General features: G+C 30.8%; 1 protein-coding gene across 2 annotated transcripts in view; it reads right to left on the bottom strand.

The window, feature by feature from the left end:
- Positions 1 to 16,493, bottom strand: part of LOC308102484 (ephrin type-B receptor 4b-like) — a 56,235-nt gene that overhangs the window by 16,838 nt on the left and 22,904 nt on the right. For both annotated transcript variants that reach the window (XM_080452231.1, XM_080452230.1), the window contains exons 5-7: positions 11,662 to 11,892; positions 4,565 to 4,727; positions 1,232 to 1,387 (exon numbers count right to left, since the gene is read on the bottom strand). In XM_080452231.1, the coding sequence (XP_080308357.1) occupies positions 1,232 to 1,387; positions 4,565 to 4,727; positions 11,662 to 11,892 (550 nt within the window). The remainder of the gene's footprint in view (positions 1 to 1,231; positions 1,388 to 4,564; positions 4,728 to 11,661; positions 11,893 to 16,493) is intronic.

Here is a 16,493-nt window from a genome sequence, read left to right as displayed (position 1 = left end):
GACAGACAGACAGACAGACAGACAGACAGACAGACAGACAGAGGAAGTAAAGTAATGAAGTAGTTTTACAGGTAAAAAGTGGGTGAAATGATTATAAAACACGTGTTCATTTTCATCTCTGATAGACAACACCAGAAGATGAAATGTAGAAGAAAGTTATATTATAATAATAATTATTAAATGACATTATTATTTGTCAAAGTAAAAGACACAAAACAACATGATATGAAGACGACACCCTGATGACATCACCACTGAGAGAGAGACACAAAGAGAGAGAGAGAGAGAGAGAGAGAGAGAGAGATAAAAGGAGGGCAAACTGACATCTGATCACTGAAATCTTTGTGTGTATGTATGTGTGTGTGTGTGTGTGTGTGTGTGTGTGTGTGTGTGTGTGTGTGTGTGTGTGTGTGTGTGTGTGTGTGTGTGTGTGTGTGTGTGTGTGTGTGTGTGTGTGTGTGTGTGTGTGTGTGTGTGTGTGTGTGTGTGTGTGTGTGTGTGTGTGCGCGTGCGTGTGTGAGACAATAATTAGTGAGACTTAAAGGGGAGGATCACTGCTTTTACAGAACACAGCTGTTAACACAATGGACACACACACACACACACACACACACACACACACACACACACACACACACACACACACACACACACACACACACACACACACACACACACACACACACACACACACACACACACCACAGTTGTGTGAGTGAACAGACTGTGTGAATGTTTCTTCAAGTTTTGTGGGAACTTGGAGAGCAGACAGACAGACAGACAGACAGACAGACAGACAGACAGGCGGGCGGTCAGACAGACAGACAGACAGACAGACAGACAGACATGCGGTGGTCAGACAGACAGACAGACAGACAGACAGACAGACATGCGGTCAGACAGACAGACAGACAGACAGACAGACAGACAGACAGACAGACAGACAGACAGACAGACAGACATGCGGTCAGACAGACAGACAGACAGACAGACAGACAGACAGACAGACAGACAGACAGACAGACATGCGGTCAGACAGACAGACAGACAGACAGACAGACAGACAGACAGACAGACAGACAGACATGTGGTCAGACAGACAGACAGACAGACAGACAGACAGACAGACAGACAGACAGACATGCGGTCAGACAGACAGACAGACAGACAGACAGACAGACAGACAGACATGCGGTCAGACAGACAGACAGACAGACAGACAGGTACTTACAGGTGCATGCGGCTGTGGGCGGGTCCGAGTCGGCTCGACGGTAACCCGGGTGACAGAGGCAGTAGGCGGAGCCTGGGATCTGAGTGTTGCTGTTGGCCGGACACATGACACACCCACCTAGACCTGACCCCGCCTTGAAATGTCTGGACGGACAGGCTGAGAGAGAGACATAGAGGGACAGAGAGAGAGAGAGAGAGAGAGAGAGTTTTGTTTTTACTATATAGAAAATGGCTGATCTAGCGTAAATAGCCGATCTACATGGACACATGGTTGTGAGCACATGGTTGTGTTGATCTACAAGCTCATAGCGCGGCACCGAGTGCCGCGCTATGAGCTTGTAGATCTGCTATTTTTGAAAAACTTTGAAAAAGTATGCATAACTTTGAATATTTATTTAAAGGACAACTTTGTTTTTTTACAACCAAGGTTTGTATTTTAGCTTGTAATTAAAGCAAATAAAAGATGAGTGTTATTTTTTTTTTCATTTACTGCTTTCTATAGTTTTAGCAATTTTTGCGATATTTTTTACAGTGGGCGGGGGCATTCTGTCCGGTGGCTAAATATGCCTTTTTTACACAATAAAAAAGGTCCTGTTGTCTTTGATGGCCAGATGTGAGTTATTGGGGGCTAGAAGAGCTACTGTAAATAATAATAAAGAAAACACCGGGTTATTGTGTAAAAAAATACATATTTAGCCACCGGACAGAATGCCCCCGCCCACTGTAAAAAATATTGTGAAAATTGCTAAAACTATAGAAAGCAGTAAATTTAAACATTTTAACACTTATCTTTTATTTACTTTAATTACAATCTAAAACATAAACCTTGGTTGTAAAAAAAACAAAGTTGTCCTTTAAGCGAAAATTAACTGATATCTTTGCTTCTGGGGGGTCCCTGGCACAAAACATTTTCAAATGGGGGTCCGCGGCCAAATGTATATCAATTTAGGGGTCCTTGGCATGAAAAAGGTTGAAAACCACTGGTCTAGTGGACCGAGCCCACGGGTCCATCCAGGTCCCGACCCCACGGAACCACCATTCTGTCGGCAGCAGAAGTTTTCCAGCGCTGAGGGGGATATTAGCAGAATATTTTCCAATCTTGGAATAAATTCCTTACCAAAAAAAAACTTCACCAATGTGTTTGTAAAGGTGTCTAGTAACACATCTCACAAAGACTGAAATGCAGTTTCCCTAGGGGAATGTTTGACAGCTGCTTCTAATTTTAATTCTGTTTTAAGTAGCATGTGAGGGGTCAAACTAGGGTGTTTTTTATGATTCTAAATCCATTGCAAGCATTTATTTTGCACCAAAACCACTCCTTGGGCTAAAAACGGCCATAGCCATCCTTTTCCAGGTATACTTTTTGTGTAAAAAGCCCATTGAGATTGGGATCTGACCAAGCTTCATGAAAAAGGGGGAAAAGGTACATTTTTTTAGTTTCCATCACCAGTAATAAATGATGGAGGGATGATAGAAAGAGGGATGATAGAAGGAGGGATGATAAAAGGAGGGATGATAGAAGGAGGGATGATAGAAGGAAGGATGATAGAAGGAGGGATGATAGAAGGAGGGATGATAGAAGGAGGGATGATAGAAGGAGGGATGATAGAAGGAGGGATGATAGAAGAGGAGGAGTGCAGACCAACAGGAGTCAGGAGGACTGATGGGACAGAACAGGAAGTGACCTCGGCTTCCACAGGAAGTGGAAACCAGCGTCACGCCGTCACCATAAAACAACGCCTGCCAACACTGTGTGTGTGTGTGTGTGTGTGAGTGTGTGTGTGTGTGTGTGTGTGTGTGTGTGTGTGTGTGTGTGTGTGTGTGTGTGTGTGTGTGTGTGTGTGTGTGTGTGTGTGTGTGTGTGTGTGTGTGTGTGTCCGAAATGTTTTGGCTGACCCCAGAATGACCTCACCCCACTCCCCCCTCCCAGGGTGCTTAGCGGCACAACTTAACCTCTGACCTTTACACTCTAACACACATTCATTCTCTCTCTCTCTCTCTCTCTCTCTCTCTCTCTCTCTCTCTCTCTCTCTCTCTCTCTCTCTCTCTCTCTCTCTCTCTCTCTCTCTCTCTCTCTCTCTCTCTCTCTCTCTCTCTCTCTCTCTCTCTCTCTCTCTCTCTCTCTCTCTCTCTCCTCTCTCTCTCTCTCTCTCTCTCTCTCTCTCTCTCTCTCTCTCACACTTGCTCATCGCTATGACAACACTTCCTGGTTCCAGTCAGTTGACCTTTGAACTCTCAAAAGAATAACAGGAAGCTCCACCTCAGACACACGCGCACGCACGCACGCGCACACACACACACACACACACACACACACACACACACACACACACACACACACACACACACACACACACACACACACACACACACACACACACACACACACACACACACACACACACACAGTGTATTTGCTGACCCTGAGATGACTGATCTTTTTAATGAATGCCACTTTTTACTTTTTTTATTGCCGCTAACATGCGTATAGATCAGACATAACTCATAACCTGACCTCTGACCTCCATGTCTAATCCAGGGCTCTTCAACAGGGGGTCCGGGACCCCTAGAGGGTCCTCAGAGATACTGCGGGGGGGGGGGAGAGCAAATATCCACTTGAGACCTCATATCCCTATTCTGGGTGGAACATTAGCCGAAAATAGACGATCTACAAGCTCATAGCGCGTTCTGAGCTTGTAGATCACAGCTTTATTTCTGTTGTGGCCCCACAGTGGTGGAATGAACAGCAGAGACACTGAAAACCCACCTCTTCAGGAAACACTTTCCTCTTTGCCTGGCCTACTTGTTGTCAATTATTTGTACGAGCTCTTGTTTTATTGTTGTATTGTTTTATTGTTGTTTTGTTTTATTGGATCTTGTTTAGTCGATACACTTATTAGTTTTATCTCATGCTCATTTGATTTTCCTTTTTGTCTCATCTGTTTAAGGAAATAGGTAGCTGATATATGTCACTTTTACCTTAGCACTAGGTATACTCTTAGTTGCTTGTTTTAGAAGAAAATGCACTTCAGACTTCTAGTGATTAGTAGTTTAGTTCCCTACCTATGTTGAATGTACTTACTGTAAGTCACTATGGATAAAAGGGTCTGCTAAATGACTAATGTAATGTAATGTAATGTAATAATGTAATGTAATGTAATGTAATGTAATGTAATAATGTAATGTAATGTAATGTAATGTAATGTAATGTAATAATGTAATGTAATGTAGATCTGCTATGTTTTGAACAGTCAGTATTGTGTCTACCACACACACACACACACACACACACACACACACACACACACACACACACACAGTGTTGTGTCCTTACCTCTGCATCTCAGGTCAGACTCGGAGGCTTCGTAACCGGGGCGACAGCCACAGGAAGTGGACGGCTGCCCCACCCACTGGCCGTCCTCGCCGCAAAGCATGCTGGGAGGTCTGGCCTGCTCGCCTGGGGGCGTGACCGCGTTCTCTACGCACACGCCCTGGGCCTGACGCACACACACACACACACACACACACACACACACACACACACACACACACACACACACACACACACACACACACACACACACACACACACACACACACACACACACACACACACACCATTAGTATGTTGAGACAGAACGTTTTGATAAGGTCGGGATACTTTTAAGGAATGTTTACTTTACTGGAGTATTTCCCATTTTCAGTACTTTTACTTTTACTTCTACTTTTACTCCACTACATCTCAGAGGCAAATATTGTACTTTTACTCCATTACAATTATTTGAAAACTTTAATAATAGTTACTTTGTAGATTTTGATTATTATTACAAAACATACATTAACCACTTTATACTTTTACTTTTGGTACTTTAAGTATGTATATAATATCCTTTGCACGTTTTATTAGCCTTTAATAGGATAGGATTAGGATATTTACTGTATTTATTGTCATTACACATGAGAGTAGGATATTTACTGTATTAACGTTCAGTGGATACACAATCTTTTATACACAACCTCTTACATGCAAATAATGTTGTGAATGTACGAGCAGGTTAGTGAATGAGTCCCAATGTGTTTCTGACACACTATTCCACTATATATATAACTAATCATATTTAATATTAATACCTGTGTCACCAGAGCATGAGGGACAGTTATATATATATTAAATCATATTTAATATTAATATTAATACCTGTGTAACCAGAGCACGAGGGACAGTTATATATATATTAAATCATATTTAATATTAATATTACTACCTGTGTCACCAGAGCATGAGGGACAGTTATATATATTAAATCATATTTAATATTTAATATTAATACCTGTGTAACCAGAGCATGAGGGACAGTTATATATATTAAATCATATTTAATATTTAATATTAATACCTGTGTAACCAGAGCATGTGGGACAGTTATATATATTAAATCATATTTAATATTTAATATTAATACCTGTGTCACCAGAGCATGAGGGACAGTTATATATATTAAATCATATTTAATATTTAATATTAATACCTGTGTCACCAGAGCATGAGGGACAGTTATATATATATTAAATCATATTTAATATATAATATTAATACCTGTGTCACCAGAGCATGAGGGACAGTTATATATATTAAATCATATTTAATATTTAATATTAATACCTGTGTAACCAGAGCATGAGGGACAGTTATATATATTAAATCATATTTAATATATAATATTAATACCTGTGTAACCAGAGCATGAGGGACAGTTATATATATATATATATATATATATATATATATATATATTAAATCATATTTAATATTTAATATTTATAATACCTGTGTAACCAGAGCATGAGGGACAGTTATATATATTAAATCATATTTAATATATAATATTAATACCTGTGTCACCAGAGCATGAGGGACAGTTATATATATATTAAATCATATTTAATATTAATATTAATACCTGTGTAACCAGAGCATGAGGGACAGTTATATATATTAAATCATATTTAATATATAATATTAATACCTGTGTCACCAGAGCATGAGGGACAGTTATATATATTAAATCATATTTAATATTTAATATTAATACCTGTGTAACCAGAGCATGAGGGACAGTTATATATATTAAATCATATTTAATATTTAATATTAATACCTGTGTAACCAGAGCATGAGGGACAGTTATATATATTAAATCATATTTAATATATAATATTAATACCTGTGTAACCAGAGCATGAGGGACAGTTATATATATTAAATCATATTTAATATTTAATATTAATACCTGTGTAACCAGAGCATGAGGGACAGTTATATATATTAAATCATATTTAATATTTAATATTAATACCTGTGTAACCAGAGCATGAGGGACAGTTATATATATTAAATCATATTTAATATTTAATATTAATACCTGTGTAACCAGAGCATGAGGGACAGTTATATATATTAAATCATATTTAATATTTAATATTAATACCTGTGTAACCAGAGCATGAGGGACAGTTATATATATTAAATCATATTTAATATTTAATATTAATACCTGTGTAACCAGAGCATGAGGGACAGTTATATATATATATTAAATCATATTTAATATTTAATATTAATACCTGTGTAACCAGAGCATGAGGGACAGTTATATATATATTAAATCATATTTAATATATAATATTAATACCTGTGTCACCAGAGCATGAGGGACAGTTATATATATTAAATCATATTTAATATTTAATATTAATACCTGTGTAACCAGAGCATGAGGGACAGTTATATATATTAAATCATATTTAATATTTAATATTAATACCTGTGTAACCAGAGCATGAGGGACAGTTATATATATATTAAATCATATTTAATATTTAATATTAATACCTGTGTAACCAGAGCATGAGGGACAGTTATATATATATTAAATCATATTTAATATTTAATATTAATACCTGTGTAACCAGAGCATGAGGGACAGTTATATATATATTAAATCATATTTAATATTTAATATTAATACCTGTGTAACCAGAGCATGAGGGACAGTTATATATATATTAAAGGTAGGGTAAGTGATTTGCGTTGGTTAAAATAATTGTTAAATAGCTCTATATTCTGATAGTACTCATTGCTATAGAGTGTTTGTTCAATATTAGGAGTCTCCTTGTCTCTCCACCACTTTATTAAACAGAAAATGCATTTTCGTTTCAGTTTCAGTTTCATTTCCAATTTTATCCAACCAGGACAGAGAACTCAATCAGGATACAGATTAAACAAGTGAAATTGGAAGTGATGACACTAAGAAATGAGCAGACAAAATTGGAACTGGAACACTATACAAATTAAGCTTAAAAATGGGTACTTTCTCCTGATTGGCTGAGATTTCGACACCTACCGAAAAATGTATTTTCTGTTTATTAAAGAGCTGGAGAGACAGGGAGACATCTGTTACTGAACAAACACTCTATAGCAATGATTACTATCAGAATATAGTATTTTAACCTTTTAACAGAATACTTTTTGTTTTAACCAAAAAATATCACTTACCCTACCTTTAAATCATATTTAATATTTAATATTAATACCTGTGTAACCAGAGCATGAGGGACAGTTATATATATATTAAATCATATTTAATATTTAATATTAATACCTGTGTAACCAGGGCATGAGGGACAGTTATATATATATTAAATCATATTTAATATTAATATTAATACCTGTGTCACCAGAGCATGAGGGACAGTTATATATATATTAAATCATATTTAATATTTAATATTAATACCTGTGTAACCAGGGCATGAGGGACAGTTATATATATTAAATCATATTTAATATTTAATATTAATACCTGTGTAACCAGGGCATGAGGGACAGTTATATATATATTAAATCATATTTAATATTAATATTAATACCTGTGTAACCAGGGCATGAGGGACAGTTATATATATATATTAAATCATATTTAATATTAATATTAATACCTGTGTCACCAGAGCATGAGGGACAGTTATATATATTAAATCATATTTAATATTTAATATTAATACCTGTGTCACCAGAGCATGAGGGACAGTTATATATATATTAAATCATATTTAATATTTAATATTAATACCTGTGTCACCAGAGCATGAGGGACAGTTATATATATTAAATCATATTTAATATTTAATATTAATACCTGTGTAACCAGAGCATGAGGGACAGTTATATATATATTAAATCATATTTAATATTAATATTAATACCTGTGTAACCAGGGCATGAGGGACAGTTATATATATATTAAATCATATTTAATATTAATATTAATACCTGTGTAACCAGTGCATGAGGGACAGTTATATATATATTAAATCATATTTAATATTTAATATTAATACCTGTGTAACCAGGGCATGAGGGACAGTTATATATATATTAAATCATATTTAATATTTAATATTAATACCTGTGTAACCAGAGCATGAGGGACAGTTATATATATATTAAATCATATTTAATATTAATATTAATACCTGTGTCACCAGAGCATGAGGGACAGTTATATATATATTAAATCATATTTAATATTAATATTAATACCTGTGTAACCAGGGCATGAGGGACAGTTATATATATTAAATCATATTTAATATTAATATTAATACCTGTGTCACCAGAGCATGAGGGACAGTTATATATATATTAAATCATATTTAATATTAATATTAATACCTGTGTAACCAGGGCATGAGGGACAGTTATATATATTAAATCATATTTAATATTAATATTAATACCTGTGTCACCAGAGCATGAGGGACAGTTATATATATATTAAATCATATTTAATATTAATATTAATACCTGTGTAACCAGAGCATGAGGGACAGTTATATATATATTAAATCATATTTAATATTAATATTAATACCTGTGTAACCAGGGCATGAGGGACAGTTATATATATTAAATCATATTTAATATTAATATTAATACCTGTGTCACCAGAGCATGAGGGACAGTTATATATATTAAATCATATTTAATATTAATATTTAATATTAATACCTGTGTAACCAGAGCATGAGGGACAGTTATATATATTAAATCATATTTAATATTAATATTTAAAATTAATACCTGTGTAACCAGAGCATGAGGGACAGTTATATATATTAAATCATATTTAATATATAATATTAATACCTGTGTAACCAGAGCATGAGGGACAGTTATATATATATTAAATCATATTTAATATTTAATATTAATACCTGTGTAACCAGAGCATGAGGGACAGTTATATATATATATTAAATCATATTTAATATTTAATATTAATACCTGTGTAACCAGGGCATGAGGGACAGTTATATATATTAAATCATATTTAATATTTAATATTAATATTAATACCTGTGTAACCAGAGCATGAGGGACAGTTATATATATATTAAATCATATTTAATATTTAATATTAATACCTGTGTAACCAGGGCATGAGGGACAGTTATATATATTAAATCATATTTAATATTTAATATTAATATTAATACCTGTGTAACCAGAGCATGAGGGACAGTTATATATATATTAAATCATATTTAATATTTAATATTAATACCTGTGTAACCAGAGCATGAGGGACAGTTATATATATATTAAATCATATTTAATATTAATATTAATACCTGTGTAACCAGAGCATGAGGGACAGTTATATATATATTAAATCATATTTAATATTTAATATTAATACCTGTGTAACCAGAGCATGAGGGACAGTTATATATATATTAAATCATATTTAATATTTAATATTAATACCTGTGTAACCAGAGCATGAGGGACAGTTATATATATATTAAATCATATTTAATATTTAATATTAATACCTGTGTAACCAGAGCATGAGGGACAGTTATATATATATTAAATCATATTTAATATTTAATATTAATACCTGTGTAACCAGAGCATGAGGGACAGTTATATATATATTAAATCATATTTAATATTTAATATTAATACCTGTGTAACCAGAGCATGAGGGACAGTTATATATATATTAAATCATATTTAATATTTAATATTAATACCTGTGTCACCAGAGCATGAGGGACAGTTATATATATATTAAATCATATTTAATATTTAATATTAATACCTGTGTAACCAGAGCATGAGGGACAGTTATATATATATTAAATCATATTTAATATTTAATATTAATACCTGTGTAACCAGAGCATGAGGGACAGTTATATATATATATTAAATCATATTTAATATTAATACCTGTGTAACCAGAGCATGAGGGACAGTTATATATATATTAAATCATATTTAATATATAATATTAATACCTGTGTAACCAGAGCATGAGGGACAGTTATATATATATTAAATCATATTTAATATTTTATATTAATACCTGTGTAACCAGAGCATGAGGGACAGTTATATATATATTAAATCATATTTAATATTTAATATTAATACCTGTGTCACCAGAGCATGAGGGACAGTTATATATATATTAAATCATATTTAATATTTAATATTAATACCTGTGTAACCAGAGCATGAGGGACAGTTATATATATATTAAATCATATTTAATATTTAATATTAATACCTGTGTAACCAGAGCATGAGGGACAGTTATATATATATATTAAATCATATTTAATATTAATACCTGTGTAACCAGAGCATGAGGGACAGTTATATATATATTAAATCATATTTAATATATAATATTAATACCTGTGTAACCAGAGCATGAGGGACAGTTATATATATATTAAATCATATTTAATATTTAATATTAATACCTGTGTAACCAGAGCATGAGGGACAGTTATATATATATTAAATCATATTTAATATTTAATATTAATACCTGTGTAACCAGAGCATGAGGGACAGTTATATATATTAAATCATATTTAATATTTAATATTAATACCTGTGTAACCAGAGCATGAGGGACAGTTATATATATATTAAATCATATTTAATATTTAATATTAATACCTGTGTAACCAGAGCATGAGGGACAGTTATATATATATATTAAATCATATTTAATATTAATACCTGTGTAACCAGAGCATGAGGGACAGTTATATATATATTAAATCATATTTAATATATAATATTAATACCTGTGTAACCAGAGCATGAGGGACAGTTATATATATATTAAATCATATTTAATATTAATACCTGTGTAACCAGAGCATGAGGGACAGTTATATATATATTAAATCATATTTAATATTAATATTAATACCTGTGTAACCAGAGCATGAGGGACAGTTATATATATTAAATCATATTTAATATTAATATTAATACCTGTGTAACCAGAGCATGAGGGACAGTTATATATATTAAATCATATTTAATATTAATATTAATACCTGTGTAACCAGAGCATGAGGGACGGTTTCAGGGAAGGTAGCGAAGGCTCTGGTCATGGTGGGACATTTCTTGTAGTACACCCTGATGGCCAGCAGGGCCATGCAGACGCCCTGGCCCTGGAAGGCCAGGTAGACCCCCCTCTGGGACAGGGGTCCCAGACGCACCGTCTTCACGTTGGACCTCCTTTCTCCTCCTCGCCGCAGGAGGTGGTCCGCTGCTACTGTATCCACCTAGAAATATATATACATATATATATACATTATAACTACTACTGTATCCACCTAGAAATATATATACATATATATATACATTATAACTACTACTGTATCCACCTAGAAATATATATATATATATACATTATAACTACTACTGTATCCACCTAGAAATATATATATATATATACATTATAACTACTACTGTATCCACCTAGAAATATATATATATATATATATACATTATAACTACTACTGTATCCACCTAGAAATATATATACATATATATATACATTATAACTACTACTGTATCCACCTAGAAATATATATATATACATATATATATACATTATAACTGCTACTGTATCCACCTAGAAATATATATACATATATATATACATTATAACTACTACTGTATCCACCTAAAAATATATATACATATATATATACATTATAACTACTACTGTATCCACCTAGAAATATATATATATATATATATATATACATTATAACTACTACTGTATCCACCTAGAAATATATATACATTATAACTACTACTGTATCCACCTAGAAATATATATATATATATATATACATTATAACTACTACTGTATCCACCTAGAAATATATATACATATATATATACATTATAACTACTACTGTATCCACCTAGAAATATATATACATATATATATACATTATAACTACTACTGTATCCACCTAGAAATATATATACATATATATATACATTATAACTACTACTGTATCCACCTAGAAATATATATATATACATTATAACTGCTACTACTGTATCCACCTAGAAATATATATACATATATATATACATTATAACTACTACTGTATCCACCTAGAAATATATATATATATATACATTATAACTACTACTGTATCCACCTAGAAATATATATATATATATACATTATAACTACTACTGTATCCACCTAGAAATATATATATATATATATATACATTATAACTACTACTGTATCCACCTAGAAATATATATACATATATATATACATTATAACTACTACTGTATCCACCTAGAAATATATATATATACATATATATATACATTATAACTGCTACTGTATCCACCTAGAAATATATATACATATATATATACATTATAACTACTACTGTATCCACCTAGAAATATATATACATATATATATACATTATAACTACTACTGTATCCACCTAGAAATATATATACATATATATATACATTATAACTACTACTGTATCCACCTAGAAATATATATACATATATATATACATTATAACTACTACTGTATCCACCTAGAAATATATATATATATATATATACATTATAACTACTACTGTATCCACCTAGAAATATATATACATATATATATACATTATAACTACTACTGTATCCACCTAGAAATATATATATATATATATATACATTATAACTACTACTGTATCCACCTAGAAATATATATACATATATATATACATTATAACTACTACTGTATCCACCTAGAAATATATATACATATATATATACATTATAACTACTACTGTATCCACCTAGAAATATATATACATATATATATACATTATAACTACTACTGTATCCACCTAGAAATATATATACATATATATATACATTATAACTACTACTGTATCCACCTAGAAATATATATACATATATATATACATTATAACTACTACTGTATCCACCTAGAAATATATATATATATACATTATAACTACTACTGTATCCACCTAGAAATATATATACATATATATATACATTATAACTACTACTGTATCCACCTAGAAATATATATACATATATATATACATTATAACTACTACTGTATCCACCTAGAAATATATATACATATATATATACATTATAACTACTACTGTATCCACCTAGAAATATATATATATATACATTATAACTACTACTGTATCCACCTAGAAATATATATACATATATATATACATTATGAATATGAATACATTATAACTGTCTGCTACTGTATCCACCTAGAAATATATATACATATACATTATAACTGCTACTGTATCCACCTAGAAATATATATATATATATATACATTATAACTACTACTGTATCCACCTAGAAATATATATATATATATATATACATTATAACTACTACTGTATCCACCTAGAAATATATATACATATATATATACATTATGAATATGAATACATTATAACTGTCTGCTACTGTATCCACCTAGAAATATATATACATATATATATACATTATAACTACTACTGTATCCACCTAGAAATATATATATATATACATTATAACTACTACTGTATCCACCTAGAAATATATATATATATATATATATATACATTATAACTACTACTGTATCCACCTAGAAATATATATACATATATATATACATTATAACTACTACTGTATCCACCTAGAAATATATATACATATATATATACATTATAACTACTACTGTATCCACCTAGAAATATATATATATATACATTATAACTACTACTGTATCCACCTAGAAATATACATACATATATATATATACATTATAACTACTACTGTATCCACCTAGAAATATATATATATATATATATATACATTATAACTACTACTGTATCCACCTAGAAATATATATACATATATATATATACATTATAACTACTACTGTATCCACCTAGAAATATATATACATATATATATACATTATAACTACTACTGTATCCACCTAGAAATATATATACATATATATATACATTATAACTACTACTGTATCCACCTAGAAATATATATATATATACATTATAACTACTACTGTATCCACCTAGAAATATATATACATATATATATACATTATGAATATGAATACATTATAACTGTCTGCTACTGTATCCACCTAGAAATATATATACATATATATATACATTATAACTGCTACTGTATCCACCTAGAAATATATATATATATATATACATTATAACTACTACTGTATCCACCTAGAAATATATATATATATATATATATACATTATAACTACTACTGTATCCACCTAGAAATATATATACATATATATATACATTATGAATATGAATACATTATAACTGTCTGCTACTGTATCCACCTAGAAATATATATACATATATATATACATTATAACTACTACTGTATCCACCTAGAAATATATATATATATACATTATAACTACTACTGTATCCACCTAGAAATATATATATATATATATATACATTATAACTACTACTGTATCCACCTAGAAATATATATACATATATATATACATTATAACTGCTACTGTATCCACCTAGAAATATATATATATATATATATACATTATAACTACTACTGTATCCACCTAGAAATATATATACATATATATATATACATTATAACTACTACTGTATCCACCTAGAAATATATATACATATATATATACATTATAACTGCTACTGTATCCACCTAGAAATATATATATATACATATATATATACATTATAACTGCTACTGTATCCACCTAGAAATATATATACATATATATATACATTATAACTACTACTGTATCCACCTAGAAATATATATACATATATATATACATTATAACTACTACTGTATCCACCTAGAAATATATATATATATACATTATAACTACTACTGTATCCACCTAGAAATATATATACATATATATACACATTATAACTACTACTGTATCCAGCTATAAATATATATATATATATATATATATATACATTATAACTACTACTGTATCCACCTAGAAATATATATACATATATATATACATTATGAATATGAATACATTATAACTGTCTGCTACTGTATCCACCTAGAAATATATATACATATATATATACATTATAACTGCTACTGTATCCACCTAGAAATATATATACATATATATATACATTATAACTACTACTGTATCCACCTAGAAATATATATATATACATATATATATACATTATAACTACTACTGTATCCACCTAGAAATATATATACATATATATATACATTATAACTACTACTGTATCCACCTAGAAATATATATACATATATATACATTATAACTACTACTGTATCCACCTAGAATATGATATTAATATATATATACATTATGAATATGATACATTATAACTGTCTGCTACTGTATCCACCTAGAATATGAATACATTATGAATAAATTATGAATACATTATAACTGCTACTGTATCCACCTGGATACACTTCTGGGGGTCCCTGGAACAATACATTGTGAGATGGGGGTCCACGGCCAAATACATCTATAAATGTTTTCTAAATCCTAACAGTATGTTGCTATATCAGTGGTGCTCCAAAGGACCCCCAGAATGATATGTATTTCGAATGGCCATGGACCCCCATCTTGATATATATTGTTCCAGGGACCCCCCAGGAGCAAAGATCAGAGTTAAAAATGTTCGCTTTAAAAAAAAGATACATATATTCAAAGATTTGCATAAATTGTCAGGATTTTTCTAAATAAATATCCAAAGAAATGTTAGAATGCCAGACAGATGCTTCATCTTTA

Source organism: Gymnoscopelus braueri (assembly GCF_963280865.1).
Source record: "Gymnoscopelus braueri genome assembly, chromosome: 15".
NCBI classification, from domain to species: domain Eukaryota; kingdom Metazoa; phylum Chordata; class Actinopteri; order Myctophiformes; family Myctophidae; genus Gymnoscopelus; species Gymnoscopelus braueri.
This window is presented reverse-complemented; position numbering and strand designations above follow the sequence as displayed.